This window comes from Schistocerca cancellata, chromosome 8, assembly GCF_023864275.1.
Source record: "Schistocerca cancellata isolate TAMUIC-IGC-003103 chromosome 8, iqSchCanc2.1, whole genome shotgun sequence".
NCBI classification, from domain to species: Eukaryota; Metazoa; Arthropoda; class Insecta; order Orthoptera; family Acrididae; genus Schistocerca; species Schistocerca cancellata.
Window position 1 is genome coordinate 141033652 of NC_064633.1, and position 27648 is coordinate 141061299.

At 40.7% G+C, this 27648-nt stretch overlaps 1 protein-coding gene across 1 annotated transcript in view; it reads left to right on the forward strand.

Moving 5' to 3' along the window:
• The window catches only part of LOC126094455 (dmX-like protein 2), a 355200-nt gene that overhangs the window by 156013 nt on the left and 171539 nt on the right, over nt 1-27648 (forward strand). The window contains exons 32-40 of the mRNA XM_049908834.1: nt 9457-9658; nt 12708-12982; nt 14902-15165; nt 20545-20652; nt 20750-20939; nt 21027-21190; nt 23058-23211; nt 23291-23383; nt 23478-23660. Of these exons, the coding sequence (XP_049764791.1) occupies nt 9457-9658; nt 12708-12982; nt 14902-15165; nt 20545-20652; nt 20750-20939; nt 21027-21190; nt 23058-23211; nt 23291-23383; nt 23478-23660 (1633 nt within the window). The remainder of the gene's footprint in view (nt 1-9456; nt 9659-12707; nt 12983-14901; nt 15166-20544; nt 20653-20749; nt 20940-21026; nt 21191-23057; nt 23212-23290; nt 23384-23477; nt 23661-27648) is intronic.

The following is a 27648-nucleotide window of genomic DNA, read 5'->3' on the forward strand; positions in this document are numbered from 1 at the left end:
ACATGCAACGATCTGTCTGCGCAGACATAGGCACAGGTCTCTGTACATGCAAAAGATCGCTGCAGATGTTATGTGTTCACACGACACAAACCCCAATCTACTACTCGCCCGCCATCTGTCGGTGTAGAAAAGAAATATCAGCGACAAGCGACTACGCTCCCCGTAAACATCAAAAATGTAATTCAAGATATGGTTATAATAGAAGGAAACATTCCACAAAGGAAAAATATACCTAAAAACAAAGATGATGTGACTTACCAAATGAAAGTGCTGGCAGGTCGACAGACACACAAACGAACACAAACATACACACAAAATTCAAGCTTTCGCAACAAACTGTTGCCTCATCAGGAAAGAGGGAAGGAGAGGGAAAGACGAAAGGATGTGGGTTTTAAGGGAGAGGGTAAGGAGTCATTCCAGTCCCAGGAGCGGAAAGACTTACCTTAGGGGGAAAAAAGGACAGGTATACACTCGCACACACACACATATCCATCCACACATATACAGACACAAGCAGACATATTTAAAGACAAGAGTTTGGGCAGAGATGTCAGTCGAGGCAGAAGTGCAGAGGCAAAGATGTTGTTGAATGACAGGTGAGGTATGAGTGGCGGCAACTTGAAATTAGCGGAGATTGAGGCCTGGTGGATAACGGGAAGAGAGGATATATTGAAGAGCAAGTTCCCATCTCCGGAGTTCGGATAGGTTGGTGTTAGTAGGAAGTATCCAGATAACCCGGACGGTGTAACACTGCGCCAAGATGTGCTGGTCGTGCATCAAGGCATGTTTAGCCACAGGGTGATCCTCATCACCAACAAACACTGTCTGCCTATGTCCATTCATGCGAATGGACAGTTTGTTGCTGGTCATTCCCACATAGAATGCATCACAGTGTAGGCAGGTCAATTGGTAGATCATGTGGGTGCTTTCACACGTGGCTCTGCCTATGATTGTGTACACCTTCCGGGTTACAGGACTGGAGTAGGTGGTGGTGGGAGGGTGCATGGGACAGGTTTTACGCCAGGGGCGGTTACAAGGGTAGGAGCCAGAGGGTAGGGAAGGGGGTTTGGGGATTTCATAGGGATGAACTAAGAGGTTACGTAGGTTAAGTGGACGGCGGAAAGACACTCTTGGTGGAGTGGGGAGGATTTCATGAAGGATGGATCTCATTTCAGGGCAGGATTTGAGGAAGTCGTATCCCTGCTGGAGAGCCACATTCAGAATCTGATCCAGTCCCGGAAAGTATCCTGTCACAAGTGGGGCACTTTTGTGGTCCTTCTGTGGGAGGTTCTGGGTTTGAGAGGATGAGGAAGTGGTTCTGGTTATTTGCTTCTGTACCAGGTCGGGAGGGTAGTTGCGGGATGCGAAAGCTGTTGTCAGGTTGTTGGTGTAATGCTTCAGGGATTCCGGACTGGAGCAGATTCGTTTGCCACGAAGACCTAGGCTGTAGGGAAGGGACCGTTTGATGTGGAATGGGTGGCAGCTGTCGTAATGGAGGTACTGTTGCTTGTTGGTGGGTTTGATGTGGACGGACGTGTGAAGCTGGCCATTGGACAGGTGAAGGTCAACATCAAGGAAAGTGGCATGGGATTTGGAGTAGGACCAGGTGAATCTGATGGAACCAAAGGAGTTGAGGTTGGAGAGGAAACCTCTTTCCTCATTACCTTAGCCAGCTTCATCCTGACCCACAACTTCTTCACTTTTGAAAACCAGACATACCAACAATTAAAGGGAACAGCCATGGGTACCAGGATGGCCCCCTCATACGCCAACCTATTCATGGGTCGCTTAGAGGAAGCCTTCTTGGTTATCCAGGCCTGCCAACCCAAAGTTTGGTACAGATTTATTGATGACATCTTCATGATCTGGACTCACAGTGAATAAGAACTCCAGAATTTCCTCTCCAACCTCAACTCCTTTGGTTCCATCAGATTCACCTGGTCCTACTCCAAATCCCATGCCACTTTCCTTGATGTTGACCTTCACCTGTCCAATGGCCAGCTTCACACGTCCGTCCACATCAAACCCACCAACAAGCAACAGTACCTCCATTACGACAGCTGCCACCCATTCCACATCAAACGGTCCCTTCCCTACAGCCTAGGTCTTCGTGGCAAACGAATCTGCTCCAGTCCGGAATCCCTGAAGCATTACACCAACAACCTGACAACAGCTTTCGCATCCCGCAACTACCCTCCCGACCTGGTACAGAAGCAAATAACCAGAGCCACTTCCTCATCCTCTCAAACCCAGAACCTCCCACAGAAGAACCACAAAAGTGCCCCACTTGTGACAGGATACTTTCCGGGACTGGATCAGATTCTGAATGTGGCTCTCCAGCAGGGATACGACTTCCTCAAAATCTGCCCTGAAATGAGATCCATCCTTCATGAAATCCTCCCCACTCCACCAAGAGTGTCTTTCCGCCGTCCACCTAACCTACGTAACCTCTTAGTTCATCCCTATGAAATCCCCAAACCCCCTTCCCTACCCTCTGGCTCCTACCCTTGTAACCGCCCCCGGTGTAAAACCTGTCCCATGCACCCTCCCACCACCACCTACTCCAGTCCTGTAACCCGGAAGGTGTACACAATCAAAGGCAGAGCCACGTGTGAAAGCACCCACGTGATCTACCAACTGACCTGCCTACACTGTGATGTATTCTATGTGGGAATGACCAGCAACAAACTGTCCATTCGCATGAATGGACACAGGCAGACAGTGTTTGTTGGTAATGAGGATCACCCTGTGGCTAAACATGCCTTGGTGCACGACCAGCACATCTTGGCGCAGTGTTACACCGTCCGGGTTATCTGGATACTTCCTACTAACACCAACCTATCCGAACTCCGGAGATGGGAACTTGCTCTTCAATATATCCTCTCTTCCCGTTATCCACCAGGCCTCAATCTCCGCTAATTTCAAGTTGCCGCCACTCATACCTCACCTGTCATTCAACAACATCTTTGCCTCTGCACTTCTGCCTCGACTGACATCTCTGCCCAAACTCTTGTCTTTAAATATGTCTGCTTGTGTCTGTATATGTGTGGATGGATATGTGTGTGTGTGCGCGCGAGTGTATACCCGTCCTTTTTTCCCCCCTAAGGTAAGTCTTTCCGCTCCTGGGACTGGAATGACTCCTTACCCTCTCCCTTAAAACCCACATCCTTTCGTCTTTCCCTCTCCTTCCCTCTTTCCTGATGAGGCAACAGTTTGTTGCGAAAGCTTGAATTTTGTGTGTATGTTTGTGTTCGTTTGTGTGTCTGTCGACCTGCCAGCACTTTCATTTGGTAAGTCACATCAACTTTGTTTTTAGGTACAAAAATTTAATTCAGTTATTTTGAAATGTAGAAATGGAGGAAGTTCTGTTGTGGTCTGTGTTCGCAACTTGTGTTGCAAAAAACACTCAGACCAACCGCAGGAAACAGAGAAAGCAGTCAAAAGCGGTCAATGGTGTAGACAGTGGCTGCTAAAGCGAAAGCAGTTTTCTCACGTAAATTTACTGCGAGAATTGCAGGGCGAACCTAACAACTGGCAAAATTATTTGCGGATGAATGTCGAAACTTATTATTACCTTTTAAAGCTTGTAATCCCTCATATTATGAGAAAAATACTTGTATAGAGAAGGTCAATTTCTCCTCATGAATGGCTGGTGGTAACTTCAAGATTCCTAGCAACAGGAAGGAGCTACAAGGATTTGGAATTTTCAACTGCAACATCGAAACAAGAGTTGAGTGAAATAATACCCACAATTTTTCAATTAGAGCATTGTATGCTGCTGTCTTTTTGTCTCGGTCACTATATTCTTTACTTTAATCTTTCACAAACATGGGTGGTTTCTATATATTTCAATGAAATCACTTACAATTTCGCGAGAACACTGAAGAGTATCAGCCATTTTAATGCCTTGTGCGCACATATACAAACACTAGACTGAGTAAACAGCTGTTTCGCACCAGATTTGCGGCGATCTACTGTCCACATGCTCCAACTTGTCTCCGCAGATGTGATTTGAACCCACAGATTTGAGAGGTTTCACTCAAACCTCCAACTCCAACTTCCAGGTTTGCACACACCTCAGGTTGGTGCAAATATTCTGTCCACATGCAACGATCTGTCTGCGCAGATGCGATGTGCGCAGACATTTGCACAGACAGATCGTTGCATCTGGACGGGCCTTAAGAAAGGGTAGCGATATGGGTAGAGCAATGTGCACCTTATTCAGGAAAATGTGGCTAGTTAAAAATGCTGTAGCATATACTGAAAATACATCATCCATCAAAAAAAATTGCATATCCTGTCTTTTTTGTATTTTGCACAAGCCATTAAAGCATGTTAGCTATAGAAAAAATTAAATATTTACTATCCTTTGTTAAATAATTGCCTTACTGTAGCATATAATCAACAGACAGTATGGGAAGTCACTGTGCAGTGAATAAAAATATGCCCAGAATAAGATTTTCACTCTGCAGCGGAGTGTGCGCTGATATGAAACTTCCTGGCAGATTAAAATTGTGTGCCGGACCGAGACTCGAACTCGGGACCTTCGCCTTTCGCGGGCAAGTGCTCTACCAACTGAGCTCCCAAGCTCTCCTGCTGTGAGGACAGAGCATGTCCTCACAGCAGGAGAGCTTCTGTAAAGTTTTGAAGGTAGGAGACGAGGTACTGGCAGAAGTGAAGCTGTGAGGACGGGGCGTGAGTCGTGCTTGGGTAGTTCAGTTGGTAGAGCACTTGCCCACGAAAGGCAAAGGTCCCGAGGTCGAGTCTCGGTCTGGCACACAGTTTTAATCTGCCAGGAAGTTTCAATAAAAATATGGTTCCTTTGTTCACTGAAGGATTCTCAAAAACATTTACTTGATTTATTAAAAAAAGTTTCTAAAAAAATCATGCAATCTGGCCTAAATAAACCAAACAGAAGATTTGAGATCGCTGTCGTGCTGATGATGTCCGGTAAACATAAAAAGTTTCTAGTTCTGCCTTTCTAAGGTTAAAGTGAAGATAATAACTCCCTAAACAACTCGCAAAAAATGAGAGAGAAAAATGCAGCTGTGAAATGCCCATAGAACTCTTTAATAATATGAAATCATATTCTGAATGAAACAAAGAATGCTGTGAGAAATATAGTTGGTGTTTCAGAAAGACTTGATGCACATTATTAATAATTTGTACAAGTGGATCAGTTCATTCTTAGACAATTCTCGTTAAAGGATCATATGCCTCCTAGCAACTGATATAAATACTAGCATTCCATATTGTTTAAGTTGACTTCGACAGCTTGATAAAACAACTGAAAGCACTAACTGTGTTCACCAATTGCTTTCAAAAACAGGAAACTCTTGATATACTACTCTTGATCAATGGTGGGAGTGCAGTCCTGAAAATAATTTTCAGAAATCAAACAACTACACTGTCCACACAAAAAATATTGTTTTTCTAAAAACATAACTGATGATGTTCTTAACAGGAAAGAGAAGTTGTATTATCATGGATGTAATTATTTGTCACCTGCCTTGAACAAGTTTAAATCCTTGATTAATGTCAATGCTAATCCACATGACTAAGACAAAGAAATGGAGAAAATATTAAGTGTTATTTTACAGATGTGTAGTATAAATAGTTTGGAATACACTGGCAGGAAACATTATTTGGAGAAATAGTTTGAAATACACTGGCAGAAAACATTATTTGGAGTTTCAGAGTTACTCTTTATGTGATAGTGAATGGTTTAGAGCTTACATTTGTGTTTGAGGCATGGTTCTTTGGTGCTAAGTCAGACAATTTTGATCTCGAACTATGACATCACGAAGTGCTAGTCTAATAAACTGAGATTGGGTGATGGATGCGTACCACAGTAAGATGAGTAGTAGTCTCCAATAGGGAGACTGTGTTGGAATAAACTGCCAAGAAAAGCATGATGATAGATTAGCATAGGTTTATGCACCTAATTCATGATGGGTATTATTAATGCAAGAATTTATTACTTAGTTTTCTGCATAGTGATAACCATTTTAAACTCTATTAAATACTGAATAGCAATTTGTGACACTCTCGTAGTGCTAGTCTCATTACCCTACTACAGAGCAAATCGTAGTCTAGGGTATGCAATTTAAGCAGTCACTCAGCCGTAAACATCTACTCATTCCAACATGTTAAATGTAGTATCCATTATGTAACTGATTCTATTTTGCATCAACCCATCTTCTATTTTTTTCAGTTAGGTGAAAGTTCAAAGCATTCTTCAAGCTATAAGCTTATTTTCCTCTATTGCTTTGTTTACACATATCACAACTTTCACTTGTCAAAATTCTCACTCTTTCAAATAATATTGACTTCCGCTTAAAAGTAAGTCCCTATTTATTATTGGTATTGTCTTGTGCATAAATGACATAAGATTTTATTTTTAATCTGGCAGAACATTTAGTACACAAATTTACATAACTAAAATACCCTACACCTCTTACATTACTGTTAAAGGAATAATCATTGTAAACTGTGTATTAAACTGTATGTATGTTCACTAAAGATATTTTCCTTCTCCTATACATATAGAATTGGCCATGGTAGTCTAAGTGGTAGAGTCCTGCAGGTACTGCGTTCAATGTCAGATAGGGGTGGGGATTTTTCCTTGTTCCAGAATGGCCTCAGGTGTGCCCAGTCTGCTATCAAATTAGTATGAAGATCTTTCCTAGGAGTTAAAGGTGGTGGGATGATAAGCACCTCCTAGAGCTGCTGCAAAGGAAGGTTACACTCCATCAGTCAGGCCAGTAGCCTGGTCACAGGCTTGTGCAACACACAAGGGAGTTCAACAATATTAGGTAAAGGATAAACTGCTACTCACTATGAAGATGACTGTTGAGTTGCAGACAGGTGCAACAAAAAGACTGTTACACATTTAGCTTTTGGCCAAAGCATTCTTCAGAAAAGAGAACATACACATTCGCACTCGTGGCTTCCATCTCTGGCAGCTCGGACTAGAATGCAGCTGTCACATTGAGTGGAAATCTAGAGTGAGGCAGGGAAGGGGGAGGGATAGCAGAGTACAGACAGGGAAAGAGGTGGCATGGCCTTCGACTGGCTCCGTATGAGGCCTGACAGTCTGTCTAAGCAGTTCTCCTGCAGTCATTGCACTGTTTTATATATTGGTGTGACTACCAACCAGCTAACCACCACGATGAATAACTACTGCCAAACTGTGGTCAAGAGCATGGTACACCATCCTGTGGCACAAGATGCAGCCAAAACATAACATGCTTAATTTCAGTGGTTGCTTCACAACCTGGGCCATCTGGATCTTCCACTCCACCACCACCAGCTTTTCTGACCTGCACAGATAGGCGTTATCTTGACAACATATTTCCCAATCCCAAAATTATCCTGTCCTCATCTTGGTAACCTACTGTCTCCAATCCCACACCCTCCACCCAACAGCCCCCCCCTACCCCCCCACTCTTCCCTCCCCCATGGTCCTATTGCCCCCTCTATATTCAGGCGCCCACACTCTCATTGTGTGCCACCCTCTGCCAATGCACTTGTCCCACTTTCCCCTTCCGTGCTCCTCTCTTTTTCTGCTCCCCACTCCCTCCCACCCACCTCCTTGCTCCACAGCCTCCCAACTTTGCACCTGACAGTGTTCTCATACCTCCATCTAATCCCTGCATGCTCCACCAAGTAGCACCCTTCTCTCACCCACTCATACCCTACTATCCCATCCCATTCCCTGCCCCACAGCGCATTGCTGCTTGGTTCAGCTTGACAGTTGCAGTCCGATCCAAGCCGAAAGCTAAATATCTAACAATCCTTTTGTTGTGCCTGCCTGCAACTCAACATGTCAGTTTTACAGTGAGTAGCAGTCTATCCTTCTCATAATATTTTTGATATTCCAACCTGGAATTTCCATTGTTAGGCATAGGAGTTCACAGGTGAGGGCACTTACTCCCTCATGGAATATGGACAGTAGCTTTTTATTCATTACAGAATTCTCTCGACTTTCCAGTACTCATAGTCAGCAGCTGCTCTAAACTGCAGATTTACAGGTAACAAGTCCGACCAAGAAGAGAAGTTCTGCAGCTGCAGCAATCATTATATATCTTGAGCTTCTTTAGTTGTTAGTCTGCTCACAGGAAATTACACTGGTTTCTTGTTGCGGGTCCAGGTTCAGTGCTGACCTGCAGTCAAGATGGATGTGAACCTTTACAGAACCGTGCCAAAATTTAATTTTTAGTTTTTGCTCTGTCACTTCCTTATTAGGCCCTTACAGAACGGAAAGGAGTAAGTCTTTACACTGTGGCACATGGATTCTGTCACTGATTTTGAGCACATAAACATGGCAGCAGTATATATTCCAATCACCCAACCGCAATCCCCATAAGGATGACCCCCCCCCCCCTTTTGTTGTGCAGTGGAATCACAACAGTAATTCATTATTTGTGTGTAGAAAAAGAATACTATTTTCTGTCCTCGAAGAGAGGGAACAAAGTGTGAAATTTCATGGAGGAAAAACTGTACTCTTCAAGAATGGGAACTTATCTGTGTGTGACTCAGAACCACATGTTGTCACCGAGCTACAAATTCTGGTTCTAGGCTGCTTTATCTTGATTTTGCTGTTTTTTACTGGCCTATAACAGTTGTATATTGGTCCTGGGCTACGCTACAGTTCACCTAACCAACCAAAATAATTGTAGCTTTGAAAGTGCTTTTTTCAAGTTCATGTATGCCATCGAGACTAAATACTATAAATCATGTAAATAATGGAATAAATCCAGTGACGTGAATTGATGTGCAGTTTTATAAGCATCAGAGTCGAATAAGCCCTTCCTAAAGTTTATTCTCTGCTTCTCCAGTTCGAGGAGTATTAATTTGGCACTTTATCAAATATCCAGTAAGGTTTTCTCAATCATTTTGACCTTTTTTTTCCAGTTCAGATTTTTAATTTTTACTTTCAGCCTGACCTTGCGGGAGCATGAGTACATCATTTTTATGAATACTTTCTATCTTTATTTCATAACTCATTGAACACCCTTGATTTAATCATATGAAGACGTAATTTCAGATAATGGAATCAAAAAGTGATATCCGTATTTATGTTAATAACATAAAAAAGATTTGTTGCAAATACTTCTGAGATATGCTTACCATTTATTTACCAAAGTAATCACCTTAAAAATGTCAAGTAGATAACTCTCAATGTTTTAAGGCACAATAAGTTTTGTTCACTTATTGTCAGATATAGTTCTTGGACATGTTTTCAAACTCATTGAATCAGTTACGTACAAACTGGCAACATTTTAATCTTGTGCCCCCTCTTGGAAAACTTTCTGCAGTCGCCCATGGCCACATATTTTACTTAACCTTTTTATTTGTATAGTATATTGTACATGTTGATACCATTGTGTGTGTAGTAGCATTTATTCATTTTGTATGTGTTGTAGTATGTAATACTACCATTTTGTTATGTAGGGGCGTGTCCTTTCACGGCTATTGACACATACACACTTACCTGGGCTTTCAAGTCTTGATCAGATGCATCTTCTAGCTTTGGCGGATACTGTTTCTACATGCAACACAGACTTTGCAGAGCGATTTGCTATTGATGCAGCAAAAACAGCAATTGCAAAAGAAAATCTGTCAGGAGTGCCTGAAGGAGAAGATGTATCCACAGGTAAAAAATTTTTTACAGAATACTCAATGCTGTGCAAAACTTAAGGACAGAAGTTACCTACACATGTGTCACTGCCTAGTAAGTATGATCAATGAAACTTGGACCATATGTAGCAAGAACTGCTACAGATACTACTGAATGTAGCCGAAAGAAATACATAACTAGACAAACAGAAATGACATTTTTATTCAAAGTAAATAATTATACTGAAGTCATTGTGATTTATAATCGCCTCTTACAGAAGCTGGGACACGGTTCTTAAGAGTGTGTGGGATTACCAAGAACGGCAATGCATATTCTGCAATATGCTTTCATGTGACCACAGTGTTGGTAAGGTGTTCCACTTGTCCACCAGTGCAATAGACAACTGCCAGATGGTTGTTGGTGCATGTGTACTTCCTGTAATATGTCTCCCCAACACATCTCTCATGTGCTTGATGGGATTTGCTTGTGGACATGATGCAATTTGTCTCCCCAACACATTCTGCTCATGCTGAGTGGGATTTAAGTTGGGAGCGGGCAGGCCAGTCCACTGGCCGAATACCCTCTCATTCCAAGAGCTCCTCCACCCATGCAGTTTGAAGTGATCACACATTCTCATCCATAAAAATAAAGTCAGAAGTGATTGCACCCTTGAAACAATACATATGAGGAAGGAGTAGTGTCGCAGTAACGTTGACTGGTGAGTGCACAGTGTCATAATATTTATTATCCCTCCCAGCACCTTAACACCAGGACCACCGAAACAATCATGTTTAATAATGTTCCTCGGTGTATTACATGCCCTCAATATGGTGAAAGGTAGGAATAAAAGCATCATTTCTGTTCATTGTGTTGTGTATTTTTTTTCAATTATCTACTGCTCTATACTGTAGCAGTTCGTTCTGTCTACAGTCCAAGTTTCATTGAGCTATGTTACTCGGCAGTAACACATCATGCTAAAGATAGTGCATTTGGAACATTGTACTGTAAACTGCAATAATGTTGTTTCTTCCTACCAATCTAACTCCCCTCCCCTCCCATCTCTCTCTCTCTCTCTCTCTCTCTCTCTCTCTCTCTCTCTCTGTCTGTCTGTCTGTCTGTCTGTCTCTTTCTCCAGTCCTGAGACATTCAGCGGAAAAGCTCCAATGGCCTCTTACCCAGAGTTTGGCCAATATTCAGTTGTAAGATTTCTTAGTTTTCGTATGACAAAAACTTCTCCCAACATATCATTTCCTACAGCAAGTACTTATTTTTAAAGAATTCTGTCACAGATCTGATTCTCTCTCCACCCCTCCAACATAATAAACATGCTCCACCCCTCCAACATAATAAACATGCTCCACATGAGGTCGTCCACCGCTCGTGGTCTCGCGGTAGCGTTCTCGCTTCCCGAGCACGGGGTCCCGGGTTCGATTCCCGGCGGGGTCAGGGATTTTCACCTACCTCGAGATGACTGGGTGTTTGTGTTGTCCTCATCATTTCATCATCATCCAGGAAAGTGGCGAAATTGGACTGAGCAAAGATTGGATAATTGTACGGGCGCTGATAACCACGCAGTTGAGCGCCCCACAAACCAAACATCATCATCATCCACATGAGGTCAGCCAGAAAAAGTCAACACCGTCTACCTCTCTCCTAATCTGTCATCTGAACTAATCTGTCTTGTAAAATGAAAATATTGTAAAAACATATTTTTCCATTATTAGCATAAACTCTTGTCTTTGATTCCAAATAATTTTATTTATCATCTCATCACATATTTTAGGAGAACCCCATCATTAGATGTAACAGTATTATGAGAAGGAAAGTTGCTACTCACCATATAGCAGAGATGCTGAGTCGCAGATAGGCGCAACAAAAAGAACCTCACAATTAAAGCTTTCGGCCATGAAGGCCTTCATCAACAATACACAAACATACGCGCAGATACACATTCACGCAAACGAAACTCGCACACACGACTGCAGTCTCAGGCAACTGAAACCACACAAGTTGCCTGAGACTGCAGTCGTGTGTGAGAGTTTAGTTTACGCGCGTGTGTGTGTGTGTGTGTATGTGTGTGTGTGTGTGTGTGTGTGCGCGCGCGTGCGAGCGCGCGCGCGCGTGCGCACACTAGTGACAAAGACACTAATGGCCGAAAGCTTTAATTGTGAGAGTCTTTTTGTTGTGCCTATCTGCAACACAGCATCTCTCCTATGTGGTAAGTAACCATTTTCCTTCTAATATTGCTACATTCCATCCTGGATTTTCCATTGTTTAATTTCCATCATTAGATGTACTAGAATTGGTACAGACCATCTTGTCACTTACTACTCCATAACACTGTCATGTCCAATTTTAGGTATTGATACTACATTCCATTTGTAAAAACAGGGAAAAGAAAACCATGGAGAGGTCTTTATACTGTCTCAGTTTCTTCTAAGAAAGAATTAATACTGACATGCTGAAATTAATTGCAGTTTTCATAACGCATATATTGCATCGTATGTTCACAAGCAAAGTGATACATTAAGAGTGTTCAGAAATTTGTATTCCTTCAAAATGGTATTGTTTTTAAAGACCAGTAATTTGTCTCAGTTTTAATAGTAACTGGCTTTTCATTTTAATGAATATTCTTTTTCTCACCACTTCAAAGTACTGAGTAAGTTTATGTAGTGAAAGCATTCTGAATTCAGAGTCAGGAGGGGATGGGTACATAGCCCTACTCCAGTCCAATTAAGATGAATGCTGGAATGGTTCCTTCAAAAGGGACGTAGTCAGTCTCCTTCCCCATCCTTGCACTATGGCATCTTGTGTTCTGTCTTAATGGAATGTTAAATCCTAATCTTCCTTTCCATTTGGAAATATTTCATTTTGTACTAACATATGACAAAAGTCTATTCTCTCAGATGAAATTATTTCATACAGATTCATGGGAGATGAAGAAGCTTGCCCAGGATAGAGTAGCATGGAGAGTTGCATCAAACCAGTCTCGGGACTGAAGACCACAACAACAACAACAACAACAACAAATTCATTGAAGCCTATCCAAAGAAATGTTCTGATATAAATATTCAAATACTTGCAGATTCGCTAGATGATTGTGGCCTACGCTTCCTGTTGGCAATGAAGCACTACAACTACCTTCTGCGGTGTTTGCCATTCGCTCAACGTGCACAGTTCCAGAGACAAGGTGTTGGCACAAATAACCTGGTGTGGGCTTTCCATTCAGAGAGCGAAGAAGAGCTGTTAAATCTTATACCTTCATATGCAAAAGGGAGCCCAAAGTGGTCTGTGTTGAAGGAACTTGGGGTTGGATGGTGGTTGAGGAATCACACAGTTCTAAAGATTTGCATTGAAAAGGTATGAGTACTCACACGTACATTCTAGATAGCTATTAGGTATTTCACTCATTTATAATTACACGCAACAGCATTCCTAATAGCTGTATGGAAAATATATATTAAAATTCATATAATAAGTCATTTGATGAGTAAGAATAGTTCCTGAAATCATATTTTTGTATAGGCATAACAATATTGTGATCAGGGTGCCTACGTCCCGGGAGATCCGGGAAAAGCCCGGGAATTTTTTCATCTGGGAGAAAACCGGGAAAAACCCGGGAATCTTTTTGAGTTCCGGGAATTTTTCAGTTAAATTTTTGTGATTTTAACTGGTAAGAACCAATGCTCTAACAAAAAAACTTTACTGTATCCCACTTCTGCAGAATAATACTGCAGCAACAAAACAGAACGAGAGAAAAAACGAAAATAAAACTTAAGTCACAAAGAAAATGCGCCATATACAACAGCAAAACACAGTGCTCATACAAGCGTCTGCCAACAGCAAAGTGTGTCGAAGGCTTTAGGAAGACTGTGCAGTGCTCCTTAACAACAAATTGTCTTCCAATGAGCGTGACGTGACAGTTTTTTACATTAGATTTATTTTAATGCAAGAACTTTTAATGTTTCACACGTACGAACATGGGGGCTTCCTGCGTCATTGTAGCTGCGCAAGTGCAGTGACACCTGTTATCTGGCACTCTCTGGCAACTGCTGAAACGTACCTTTCTAATAGGTCATGGAAAAATATTGCAAATATTGCTTTGAAAAGCGTTACTTTCAAAGTAAATTTCCTTTTATGTAAGATAAACTGTGTGAGAGAATGTACGACGAATTTCTTAAATCACAAAGCGTTTGACTCTCATTTAAAAATCAATTCTTTGGGGACAACCATATGAAGAATTTCGAGCCCAGAAGATCAGACATTTACGTCGTTATTGAAATTGAAAAATTTTACTGGTACATTTGTGTGATGTATGACACGCAAAAAAAGATCAACAATATATGTGGAAGCTTAGCTTCTATTGCAGCTTATTAATCTTAGAGATCAATATTATATGTGGTAGCTTTGCTTTTCTTGTAGCAACAATTGTACATTAATTTAAGCCATTAATTTATCTTATTTGTGTGTTCGCGCTACTTAAGAGTGATCTTGCTATTGGCTGACTACATCACATGACATGCTGTCATCAGCTGGCGAGATCAGGTGACATGAGCTGTGACTGGGTTACAAAAGCGCTTCGCAATCTCGATTTTAATGCTTCGGAAAGTAACATGCGGTGTTTGGTGGAATTCGAATTTGTACCTTCGTAACACGGAAATATGCAGTGTATATGTTGCTGCACATCAAATATCTTTCCAAAATGTGTTTTTTTTCCCGAGTTTCGTTTTCTACAGTGCCGGGAAATTCTACGCCGGTGTATAAAACCATAAACCATAAAAGGATTGATAAGTGCCGAGAAAAAGTATACTGTCACTTAACACGAAAAAAGCGTATTTTCACCTGGGAGAAAGTGTATTTTCAACTGGGAGAAAGTATTTTCAACCGGGAAATCCAGGAAAAACTCGGGAATTATTTTTCCTTGTCCATGTAGACATCCTGGTGATGAAATTTGTGACAGTGTTAATGCACTGTGCCTGCAAAACCAGCAGTTAATGTCCAACACTACAATCAGTTCAGTTATTTACAATAAGTTAAAAGTGTTCTTAAAGTAAAATAAGTAAATAATGTATACTTTGCTGTGTTCAGAATTTTTACCTTGATTGTTATACACTTGTTGGCTGTTCTTTTATTAGGATGCGTATCTTTGCATGTATTTTTTGTATTTAATTCTTCAATTAATTCCTTAAATGTATTACATTTTTTAATAATCCCTGTCTTATAGGATACACTTTAACTTTGTTATACAATGACACTGGCGATTCTGTTTTGAATTTCAGATTGCTAAAGCTGCTTATCTAGTGAATCAAGATCCACTTGATGCAGCCATATTTTACCTTGCAATGAAGAAAAAGAGTTTAGTATGTGGATTGTTCAGATCAAAGAGGGATGAACGAATGACTCATTTCTTTGCTAATAATTTTTCTGATGATCGCTGGAGAAAAGCAGCATTGAAGAATGCTTTTGCACTCCTTGGAAAGCAACGATTTGAACATGCGGCTGCCTTCTTTCTTCTAGCTGGTGCACTGCGTGATGCAATTGAGGTTGTTCTATGTTTTAACTCTTTCTTTGACTACTAAAATAAAAGTAGCTTATTAAAATAATCATGTTGCATTTTCATATTAGATCAGAAAGACAGTGAAAGGCAGATGTTTTAGAAACAAGAATGTGTCATGGTGAGATCACTGATGGCTGTCTGTCTGTCTGCCTGTCTGTGGTGTTGTTTTTTGGACTAGAGATGGACCCACGGCTAGAGTTCGTGTGTACCCACAGTGAAATCTGTATTACTATGGCTATTCTGTCAGGTTCCCACTTTCTACCTGCAACATACATTTCATTGCAAGGGAGGATTAGACTCAGTTTAACTTCAGTATTTCCTTGCTCTACTCTAAACAATTATTCCGCGCTGACCAGTTGCAGCTGTAGCGGCGCATCGAAAGCTAAGTACTAATTAATTGTTTGTGTATAGTGGTTTATTTAGGAACTTTAGTAGTCTTCAACCGGTGTTCTTGGTGTTTTCTGGTGAAATAATTTCAAAAGAACCTTTTGGGAACTGTTTACAGCTTCGTTACTGTGTCATTAGACGTTTGATTCTCCTTCTGTATTAGTCTTTTGTTATATTCACATTTTTTGTTTATTAATACTGTTAATAATAGTAGTTACTTCCCTTTTAGAGTAAGTTTGTGATTATTGTAGTCAGGTTTTTAACATCTTCTTATTGTAGTAGCGGAACTTAGAAAAAGTAAAATTTTACCATGAGTGAGAAGTGTGGGCTTTGCCGTAGGTTCGTGAGTAGTGGATTGCGGTGTGAGACTTGTTCGAAGTATTTTCACTGGGGGGAATGCAGTGGGGAAGCCAGTGGGCATTCTGGTGAGATCCTCTCCTGGAACTGCAGGTTATGTAGCAAGAGTAAATTGATAGAGGAGCAGGAGCGTAAGATCTGTGCCCTTCAGGTGCAGTTGAAAAATGCACAGGAGGAGCTAGATAGGATGAGGAGGGAGAAGGGGGTTGGGGAATGGGAGCTGGCTGTTGGCAAGAGATCTGTTAGGAGAAGAAGATTTTCTGATAGTTTTACTATTGGTGTTTACAATAGATATGACCAACTGTCAGAGTCTAGTGGAGAGGAATCTCTAGTAGCTGTAGATGTAGGAAGTATGCAGCAGACCTCAGTAGTTACTGTGCCTAGAACAGTTGCAAAGTCGAAGAGGAAGAAGAAGGTTCTGCTGTTAGGTAGTTCTCATGGCAGAGGTGTAGGCCAGCAGTTGCAGGAAGTGCTGGGGAGTGAGTACCAGGTCACCAGCATTGTGAAGCCTAATGCAGGGTTGGCTCAGGTGACTGTTAACATAGGGGGCTTATGTAGGGATTTTACTAAAGAGGATCAGGTAGTGATTGTGGGTGGGGCTGGTAATAGTATTGATAGGGATGGGGAGTATAACATAGATGGTGACCTGGAAAAGATAGCCACTCAGACCGGCAACACGAATGTGCATTTCGTGGAACTGTTTCAGCGTCACGATCGGCCTCATCTTAATACAGCCGTCAGGCGTAATAACATGTGACTTGGGGGTGCGCTGATGACAGAAAGCATGGGTCACATTTCAGTGGTGTCGGTGGAGTCTATCAGCAGGACGGGTTTCACTAAACACGGCCTGCACCTCAACAGGTATGGGAAGGGGAGGTTGGCAAAGCTTATAGGTGACAGCATAGGTGGGGTTGGTGGGATCACTCATGGGAAAATTCCTGCAGTAGTGGGTGTTAGAGCTGCTGCACATTTTTTAGATTGAAGTCAGCTGATAGGTATTCCTGCTTAAGGGAAGTCTCTCTAACAAGGGAATCACTTTTGACAAAGCTTAGTTATCCGAGTAATGAGGGAATTAGTATATTTCATCAAAATATACAAGGTATTAGAGATAAAGTTAGTGAACCGCTTATAGATGTTGACTCTGAAATTATTGGTATATCTGAACACTTCTTAAATAAGGAGATAATTCAGAGGCTTCCTTTACCAGGATATAGGTTGGCTGGCTGCTTTTCGAGGAGCTCTTTGCGGTGTGGGGGAGTAGCCATGTATGTGAAAAACGGCATCGCATTTGAGTCAATTGATGTTTCAAAGTATTGCACTGAAAAGGTGTTTGAATGTTGTGCAGGTGTGGTTAAATTTAACAGAGCTAAACTTGTAACTGTTGTTATTTATAGATCCCCAGACTCCGATTTCACAACATTTTTGCTATAGCTCGAGGAGGTTCTTGGTTCACTTTATAGGAAATACAAAAAGTTAGTTATATGTGGTGACTTCAATATTAATTGTATAAGTGATTGTGCAAGAAAGAGGATGCTGGTAGACCTCTTTAATTCATATAATCTTATGCAAACCGTATTCTTCCCAATGAGAGTGCAAGGGAACAGTAGAACAACCATAGACAACATTTTTGTTCATTCCTCATTACTAGAAGGGCATTCTGTTAGCAAAAAGGTGAATGGCCTTTCAGATCATGATGCGCAAATTTTAACTTTAAAAGATTTTTATGCTGCAACACGTGTTAAATATAGTCATCAGCTGTTCAGGAAAGCTGATCCAGTTGCTGTAGAGACCTTTGTAAACCTTATAAAGGAACAAGAGTGGCAAGATGTTTATAGCGCTGATACAGTAGACAATAAATATAATGCTTTTCTCAAGACTTTTCTCATGCTCTTTGAAAGTTGCTTTCTGTTAGAACGTTTAAAACAGGGTACTAGCACAAACAGGCAGCCTGGGTGGCTGACTAGAGGGATAAGAATATCTTGTAGAACAAAGTGGAAATTATATCAAAACGTTAGAAACAGTCAAAATCTAAATGCAGCAGCCCATTACAAAAAGTATTGTAAGGTGCTTAAAAATGTTATTAGGAAGGCAAAAAGTATGTGGTATGCAGATAGAATAGCTAAGTCTCAGGATAAAATTAAAACCATATGGTCAGTCGTAAAGGAAGTTGCTGGTCTGCAGAGACAGGTCGAGGATATAGAATCAGTGCGTAGTGGGAATGTCCGTGTTACTGATAAGTCGCATATATGTACAGTATTTAATAATCACTTTCTGAATATAGCAGGTGAACTAAATAGAAACCTAGTCCCAACAGGGAATCATATAGCGCTCTTAGAAAAAAGTGTTCCGAGACTGTTACCTGAAATGCTCCTCCATGATACTGACAAGAGGGAGATTGAGTTAATAATTAAATCACTAAAGACCAAGAACTCTCATGGATATGACGGGGTATCTAGCAGAATACTGAAGTATTGTTCTATGTATGTTAGCCCAGTTCTCAGCCATATCTGTAACTTTTCCTTTAGGAGTGGTCGGTTTCCTGACCGATTAAAGTACTCGGTAGTGAAGCCACTTTATAAAAAGGGAGACATTGATAATGTTGACAATTTTAGACCTATTTCTATGCCATCGGTGTTTGCTAAAGTTATCGAGAAGGTTGTATATACAAGGTTACTGGAGCATTCAAATTCACATAATTTGCTGTCAAATGTTCAGTTTGGTTTTAGAAATGGTTTAACAACTGAAAATGCTATATTCTCTTTTCTCTGTGAGGTTTTGGACGGATTAAATAAAGGGTTGCGAACGCTAGGTGTTTTCTTTGATTTAACGAAGGCTTTTGATTGTGTTGACCACAAAATATTACTGCAGAAGTTGGACCATTATGGAGTAAGGGGAGTAGCTTACAGTTGGTTCGCCTCTTACTTTAAGAACAGAAAGCAGAGGGTAATTCTCCGCAATATTGAGAGTGGTAGTGATGTTCAGTCCCAACGGGGCACTGTTAAGTTGGGCGTTCCCCAAGGTTCGGTGCTGGGGCCACTGCTGTTTCTTATTTATATAAATGATATGCCTTCTAGTATTACAGGTGATTCAAAAATATTTCTGTTTGCTGATGACACCAGCTCGGTAGTGAAGGATCTTGTGTGTAATATTGAAACAGTAACAAATAATGTAGTTCATGAAATAAGTTCGTGGCTTGTGGAAAATAATTTGATGCTAAATCACAGTAAGACTCAGTTTTTACAGTTTCTAACTCACAATTCAACAAGAACCGATATTTTGATCAGACAGAATGGGCATATTATAAGCAAGACGGAACAGTTCAAATTCCTAGGCGTTCGGATAGATAGTAAGCTGTTGTGGAAAGCCCATGTCCAGGATCTTGTTCAGAAACTAAATGCTGCTTTATTTACCATTAGAACAGTATCTGAAATAAGTGACACTTCAACACGAAAAGTAGTCTACTTCGCATATTTTCGTGCGCTTATGTCGTATGGTATTATTTTTTGGGGTAATTCTTCTGATTCAAAAAGGGTATTTTTGGCTCAAAAACGGGCTGTTCGAGCTATATGTGGTGTAAGTTCGAGAACCTCTTGTCGACCCCTATTCAAAAATCTGGGAATTCTGACATTGCCCTCACAGTATATATTTTCTTTAATGTTGTTTGTTGTTAGCAATATTAGCCTATTCCCAAGAGTTAGCAGCTTTCACTCAGTTAATACTAGGCAGAAATCAATTCTGCATGTAGAATGCACTTCCTTGACTCTTGTGCAGAAAGGAGTGCAGTATCCTGCTGCATCCATTTTCAATAAGCTACCACAAGAACTCAAAAATCTTAGCAGTAGCCCAAACTCTTTTAAGAGTAAACTGAAGAGTTTCCTCATGGCTCACTCCTTCTATTCTGTCGAGGAGCTCCTGGATGAGCTAAAAAATTAAGCAAATTCCAGTGTTACATTGTTGATTGTCTTCATTTAAACTTACGACTTGTCACCTGAATATGTTTTTTTTATATTTCATTTTATCTGTTTCTAATATCGTGTTATAATTTCATGTATTGACTCGTTCCATGACCATGGAGACTTCTCCTTAATTTGGTCCCACGGAACAATAAATAAATAAATAAATTTATGAATTCCACTTGCTTCTGTATTTAAATTGGCATGGTAATTTCTCTCCCTGTGACAACTTTCACTTCAGCTTATTGTCATTACACATTCAGAATCGCATACATCCATATGACTTGTTATTGTTTGACACTGTAGGTATGGGTGGAAATGTTTCTGCAAGCATCCAGTAAAATAACTGTTGTTCACTTGTCATTATATTGTGCACTCCTTTGACAAGTTGTTGAAGTAAATTATTGTGACACCACAACTGTGAGTCTGTACTGGTTTTGGGATAACCAAGGCAATGTAATTGTGCATAATCAGCGATGTATTTTTCTCTTACCTATCACATAGTCTCTCAAGGATAAATCCATTTGTGAATAGCTATGTACACCTTCTCAAATTTCACCCTTAGCAAAATTTATTATCTTTTGTGTTCGTGTTAACATGGTGTAAATTCAATATCAATAGTACTCTGAAAAAAAAATTAAAAAGTAATGTCCTTATTTGTTCTGCAGGTGTGCTTAAACAAGTTGAATGACTTTCAATTAGCCATGGTAATTGCTAGATTATATGAAGGGGAGCTGGATTCAACGCCACCAAATTTCAAGAGACTTCTTTATGAGGTATGTTGGTCCTACAAAGTTTACTGAGGAATTGTAAGGTAAATAAAATCCCATTTTTTTAAGCCTTTTATTTTTCTTTTTTATTCCACTGTAAAAGGAAATCTTGGGCTGTGATAGTGAAGGTGGAAATCAAAACTTAACAAAAGTTCACCCAGATCCTTTCCTGCGGTCAATGGCATTATGGATTTTGAAAGATTATACTGGGAGTCTGAATACTCTTCTACAAACAAATATTGGTTCAAATCACCCTCAGCACATTGATGATGACAGGTCTGAAGCTGGATCAGGTAATTTACTGTGTGTAAATTCTGATGTGTTGTAATTTTTTATGGCTGCAGTTTGTTGCAATTTTTCACATTTTATATAATTTACAGCAAATCCAAATGTTTTCAACTTCTATGTGTACCTGCGTACACATCCACTCCTAATTCGGCATTATATTGCTTCAACTGCCCAGGACAGGAGGAAAGCCCACACTGTTGTGCTTTCTGGATTCAGTTATGGAACAGAAACAAAATCTGCCAACCCAGATAAGCAGGTATGTATAATTAAGCAACCTACTTTTTTAGTGATTGCATTGAGAACAGTTAAAGCCAGTAACATACATTTTGAAAATATGTTGTCCTGTATATTTCTCCATCTTCAAAGCAAGTGCCTCATGAAGGTATGTATTACTGCAAACACTAAGATTATTCACCAGAACAGATCAATTTTAATTGCCTTTTTTCCCTATCAAAATCTTATTTAAAAAGAAAAAAATGGGGGGGGGGGGCACTCCATCTTCAGACCACGAGTGGCCTACTGGGACAATCTGACCGGCCGTGTCATCCTCAGAGGAGGATGCGGATAGGAGGGTCATGGGGTCAGCACACTGCTCTTCCGGTCATTATGATGGTATTCTTGACCGAAGCCGCTACTATTCAGTCGAGTAGCTCCTCAATTGGCATCATGAGGCTGAGTGCACCCCGAAAAATGGCAACAGCGCATGGCGGCCTGGATGGTCACCCATCCAAGTGCCAAACACGTCCAACAGCACTTAACTTCGGTGATCTCACAGGAACCGGTGGAGCCACTGCAGCAGGGCCATTGCCCTATCAAAATCTTATATTTAGGGATATCATATTAGACTATTGCGATTAAAATAAAAAGACTATACTAAACAATGTTTGTCAAAGTTCTGTTTATGAAACTAATTTTTATTCGTTCTTATTTGCATTTTCAATGTGTATGTTATGCACAGTGAAGCATTAATTCATTACATTGCTCATATTGTTATAATACTGATGATCACTTCCTTGGAAGTGATCTTGCTGTTCCAAAACATAATCTTTAGTTTAAACTTCTGCATAACATGACTGACAGGGACAGTAAATCTGCAGCCCTTAATAAAATTTTCCATCAGCTGAACTTTATGTGCACTTGAAGTGTAGCTGTTAGGAAAATTTTGTTCCTTCAAAAATAATATTTTATTTGCAGTAACTTGTATATTAACTTTAATTGTCCACTTTAACTCATTTCTTGGCACACTCATATATGCCCCCATTATTGACTGTTATTAAGTTTCCTAAAACAGTCGTAATGTGAAAGGCAGAGTCATTATGTGCCTTTTTACTGCTATGAAAAGAGAACTACATACAAAGTCCGTGTAACATTTATATTTATACCTTATATTTAGACGAATCAGAGATCAATTGAAAATTTTCAGCTTGCAGAAAATTTATCGAGATTTTTATTACACAGCACCAGACAAGGGAAGAAACTTGGGCACTTGGGGGAAGGGTGGTCGGGGGGGGGGGGGGGGGGGGGGGAATTACTGTTGAAAAGTTACTTATATCAACTGTGTGCCTGAACATAAAAACCCCACAGAAGCCTGAGTCGTTTGAACAACTTGATCTCCTTGACAGGTTGAAAGGTAAAGGTAGTCAGACACAAGTCATACATGAAGCTTAATGTTTAATTATTCCAATGGGAACAGGTGGGATTGAAATAGGTATACAAAAATAATTTATGGGTTTCCTGGCTTCTAAGGTTTTTATTATCTTTCGTAATACGAAGTTAACTTTAAAGATCTAGATATACACACTCTTCAGATGTTCAGTATGGTCTGTTCATGTATTATGCATAATTTTCAGATTACTTACTGGGCGGTAGTAGTGGTGGACTATGTGCATTTCTTGATGCTTCAGTCTTCTTTAGAGGTGAAAATTTAAATACCGGAGGTGTGGTAGACGCGAATACTTTCTGTGTTCCTGTCTAGTGCCCACCACCTAGAATTGTTGAAGAGAATAATTTGTCCTTCTAGTCCTCATTTACATTTAATCCAGAACTTCGTGTTTTGTATTGTTTAATTATTTTTCTAATGGTAATTCTGTTGTTATACACTTTCTCCTCTCGTTCTGGTGTAGCTAATGCTTGAAGATTCCATAACACCATTGGAACGACAACTGTACTTCACAACGGCACATGCACATTTCAAGGCTGGTTGCCCTGCACTGGCACTTGAAGTATTGTCAAAACTACCAAGCAAAGTGATGGATGCCAACGGAAATGATTCACCAAGTATGTAGCTCAGTAGAGTACTAATGTATACTTCTTAGCTTCATTTCTTATGGAATTAATTTTATACTTATTCTCATAGCTACCCTGAATAGCCCAAGTAAATCAAGGCTCCAAGATCATCAGATTGACACAGGTATATTGACTTGGGAAGGCACAGGAAGCTCTGACAAAGGTATGGTTATGTTGATAGACTACCAGGTTCTAAAGTTTAAACAGAGATGTCAAAGCTTTGTCTTATTATATATAATATTATGGTTTTTGTCTAGCCACATCTTTGGATTGGTCTGCACCAGCAAAAGCTTCCTCAATAGACTGGTCAGAACCAGTTTCAAAGCAAAGCAATGACGAGCTTGTCCTAAAATGGGATGATGATGAAGACGTGGAAGATGAGGAAAGCAGTGATAAACCTTTGGAAATGAAACAGTCTCCTGATGATGCGCTGAACAGGAGTAAGTCATAACTACAATATTGTAAAACTGAAGTGACTTCCTTTCCCTTTATTACAATATTTCTAATAAGATGCTGAACATGGGTTCGACTTTCTTTTAAGTTTCTTGATTTCTGAAAATTCTCTATCAGAGTAGGAAAGAGATGACCAATGTACCCTCAATGTAAATTCCTTGTTCTGGTTCTGATTTTAATTGTTTTCCCATTTGTAATCATCTCTTTCACTGTGGGACACTAATTTCGAGGGATACAAAACAGAACAAAGTGAAAGAAAAATATCTTCTTTCTGATTTTATGTTTGTAAGCGTGTCTGAACTGATGCAGCACTTCCATTGTGTTCTGCTTTTCTTTTGCCCCACCAATATACTTCAGTTGCAGTATAAAAAAAAAAAACATAGGTAAATCAGCATTTTTCATTTCTTCCTCTCGTGAGTACAGTGTGGCGCAAATAAAAGTGGCCTGGAGAACAGAGTTCCAGGGTACAAGGAAATATAGCAGAGGAAAGAAAGTATAGTACTAACCTGACTATAGTAGATGTTGAAAGTGACCACCATTCATCTCTCGGCACTTTTGATCCCTGATTGAAGCTTGACTGCCGGAATTGCTGCAATCTCATCCGCAATGTTCTGCTGCAGTTCTTAGAGACTATGAAAAGACTATTGAAGGAGTCATAGGTTACTGACTGGTCCAGAGAGAGCATTAGTCAAACCTGCACTGAAACGAGAGAAAGGAGCACAGTAGAAGATGGATGGATAGCCTTGAGAGATGAAATAGGGAAGGTAACAGAGAATCACAAAGTTAATAAGACAAGTCCTAGTAGAAATTCCTGAGTAACACAAGATTTATTAAATTTAATTCATAGCAAATATAAAAATGAAGATGTAAGGGAATGTGTATGTATAGAAAATGAGATCAGAAAGTGGAAAATGGCTAAACAAGAGTGGGTAGAGGACAAGTGGGAGGCTGTAGAACCATACATAACTAAGAAAAGGATAGATGCAGTGAATAGGAAAATTAAGGCGACCTTCGGAGTGAAGAGAAGCATCTGCATGAAATTATGAGCTCTTACGGCAAGTGAAATGCCCTCGATTAATTTTCTGATTGTTGGTCGTTTTGGCTGCTCAGTAATACTATATTCAAAGAATAGAAGTTTTGCAGTAATGAAGTTTACAAAAATGTGGATTGAGTCAAGTGATATATTCTTATTAAGCACAGTAGTAACAGTCACTACATTTGTCGTACACATTTATTCACACCTACCGTATTTACTCGAATCTAAGCCGCACTTTTTTCTGGTTTTTTGTAATTGAAAAAACCGCCTGCGGCTTAGAATTGAGTGCAACATAAGCAGAAGTTCTGAAAAATGTTGGTAGGTGCCGCCACAACTAACTTCTGCCGTCAAATATATGTAGCGCTACACAGGCATGCTTTGCAAGCACAAAGATAAATACTGGCACCAAAACCTCTGCGTCAGTAAATAAATTAAAAAAAAGGTGGAAGACGAGTTTTTTTCTCCGCCCCGAATTTCGACCAATGCATTTTCATACCTTATCCAACGAAGTAAATACAAATTCCGTATTGTTCATCTTCAAAAGTAGCAGCATTTCAATGTACTACGAAAATCCGACTGGCAAGACTGTTTGGGATGTTTGTCAATATGGCCAACTCTACGTTCTGAATTTTTTCCTACCTGTGAGAAGAGATGGTTGCTAATAGGAACTTTTATGAACTGTGAATCACATGCAGTATTCTCTTCACCATAAGAATAATACGAATATAAATATTTTGCCATGTATTGTTTTGTGTTTGCTAGTATCTCATTTAAATCCTGTCTGCCTAATAAACTACGAAACTAGAGTGAGACAACAGCAAACGCGAAAGAATATACATATCATGTTATGTTTATATTCGTATTATTCTTATGCCTAATAGTGATACAGTCAGAAATGAAGCACGGCAATCGACTAAATTTTTAAATCTAAGATGACTCTAATTTCTGTGCAGAATGTTATGTACTAAAGAGGCGTCTGCAAAGATTTTCAAACAGAGAAAAATTTTCGCTAAACTCTCGTTCAAAACTTCTATCATACGCAGTATATTATTTGGTTCTTGTTGATAATTATCAAAGAAAGCAGCAGTGTAAGTAACAACAAATAGCAGTCTCTTGCCATTGTTTCGCTAATGAGACTTAAAAAAAGCGGCGTTAGCCTGCACAAAAGCAAGCCATGCCGCGAGCGGCAACAGGCCGTAAACACTCTTTATCAGAATGCGAAAAACAGTGCATGACACAGTACAGTAATATATTTTCAGGTTAGAGTGACATAAACACCTATAACAAAGAGAACGGCGCTTATCAGATCAAAGAAAAATAAACAATCAATTCAAACCAGGCGAAGCATGTGAAAAATTGTTTTGAAAAGAGGTGGCGCCCCTCCACGCCCACACCGGCATGATGGCCAACACAAAAAGTCTACTGCCATCTCTGCATAAGGGTTAGTATTCACTAAAGTGAGGTGTCGCAGGATGTGGGTACTGCGATGTTTGCGTACGTCTGGTTAGGGTTAACCAATTATACGCGCTCATCTGGAGATAGATTGGTCGAAATCGGACGAAGGGTAGCGGTTTGAAGGGCAGAGGAAAAAAAGTGCCAAGGCAAGAGCCAAGGGAAAAAAACCTCTGCGATAGTTAGGTCGGGTGGTAAGAGCAGTAGCGGTTGTCTTGCTGCCTGCGATAGGTCGTGCAAGGATAGGCTTTGTTAGTAGTGGGTATCATGCATGTCGATACCTTGACGTTGTGCGTTTGTGCTGCTCGGCGGCTGGCGCTGGGTACTGGTACAGAGTCCTCGTTCAGCGTCAGCAACCAGCAACAGTTAGGTTTGTTATCGATCTTGTGTCCGATAGGTCATGTACCGGAAGCACAGTGTGAGGGAATGTTGGCAGATTGTTTGTGCTTCTGTGGGCGAGCTCGTCGGTGTCCCTGCTGTGGCCTGTTGGTCGGCTCTAATAGCAGCTGGTAGTTGCCAGTCAGTGCTGCTGATATGCAGGGGCTTACCAACGTTTGTCACTGTTGCGTATGTTAGTTTACCATAGGTGGCTATGCCCTAGCTAGCAGCGTCTTTGGCCGCTTGTGCTTCCACCTGTGGTTGTGATCGTAGTTTCCCAGAGTGAGGATGAAAGGATTGTTCGAGTGTCTCGAGTTCCTGTATAGTTGTGTGGCGTGTTTTTTGAATACTTCCTTGAGGGTATCAAGGCGGTATTCATGGTGAAGATCCACGGTGCGTGTGTAGCGTGGAGCGTTGCTAATGATTCGTAGCACCTTGTTCTGTATGATCTGCAGGCGGCGCAGTCGTGTAGGAGCTGCATATCCCCAGACGGGAGCTGCGTACATCATCAGAGGTCTAATCAGTGTCCTGTATATGGACCTCGACACCCTCCTATTCAGTGTGCTTTCCCTGTTGAGCATTGGGTAGAGCTGTTTGAGCCTCGCGTGCGCTTGGTTGGCAACGTATTCGATGTGGTCCCCCCATGTAAGTTTCCGGTCCAGCCAGTCACCAAGGTACCTCACTTTCTCTCAGAAACGTATTGGGCATGTATGTAGTGTTATTGGTCTACAGTGTTGATGTTTGCGCAGTAGTTTCGGTCTGCGTGCGAACAGAACTGCTTCGCACTTGTCGACGTTTACTTTAATACGCCATCGCTCCAACCAAGGCTCAGCTGTTCTGAGTGCTGTCTGTATTCGTGAATTGATGTTCGATGGTTTCCAATCTTGCACAAGGATGGCAGTGTCACCCGTGTAGACGGCTAATGTCGTGTTTTGTGTCACTGGGAAGTCATTAATGTACAGGTTAAACAAGATGGCCCCTAGGATGCTTCCTTGGGGTACTCCAGCTTGGATGCCATGTTGTGTTGATTGTTTATCCTGCACATTAGTGTTGAAACATCTGTTCGTGAGATATGAGTGTATGAGACGTACGAGTCTGTCCGGGAAACC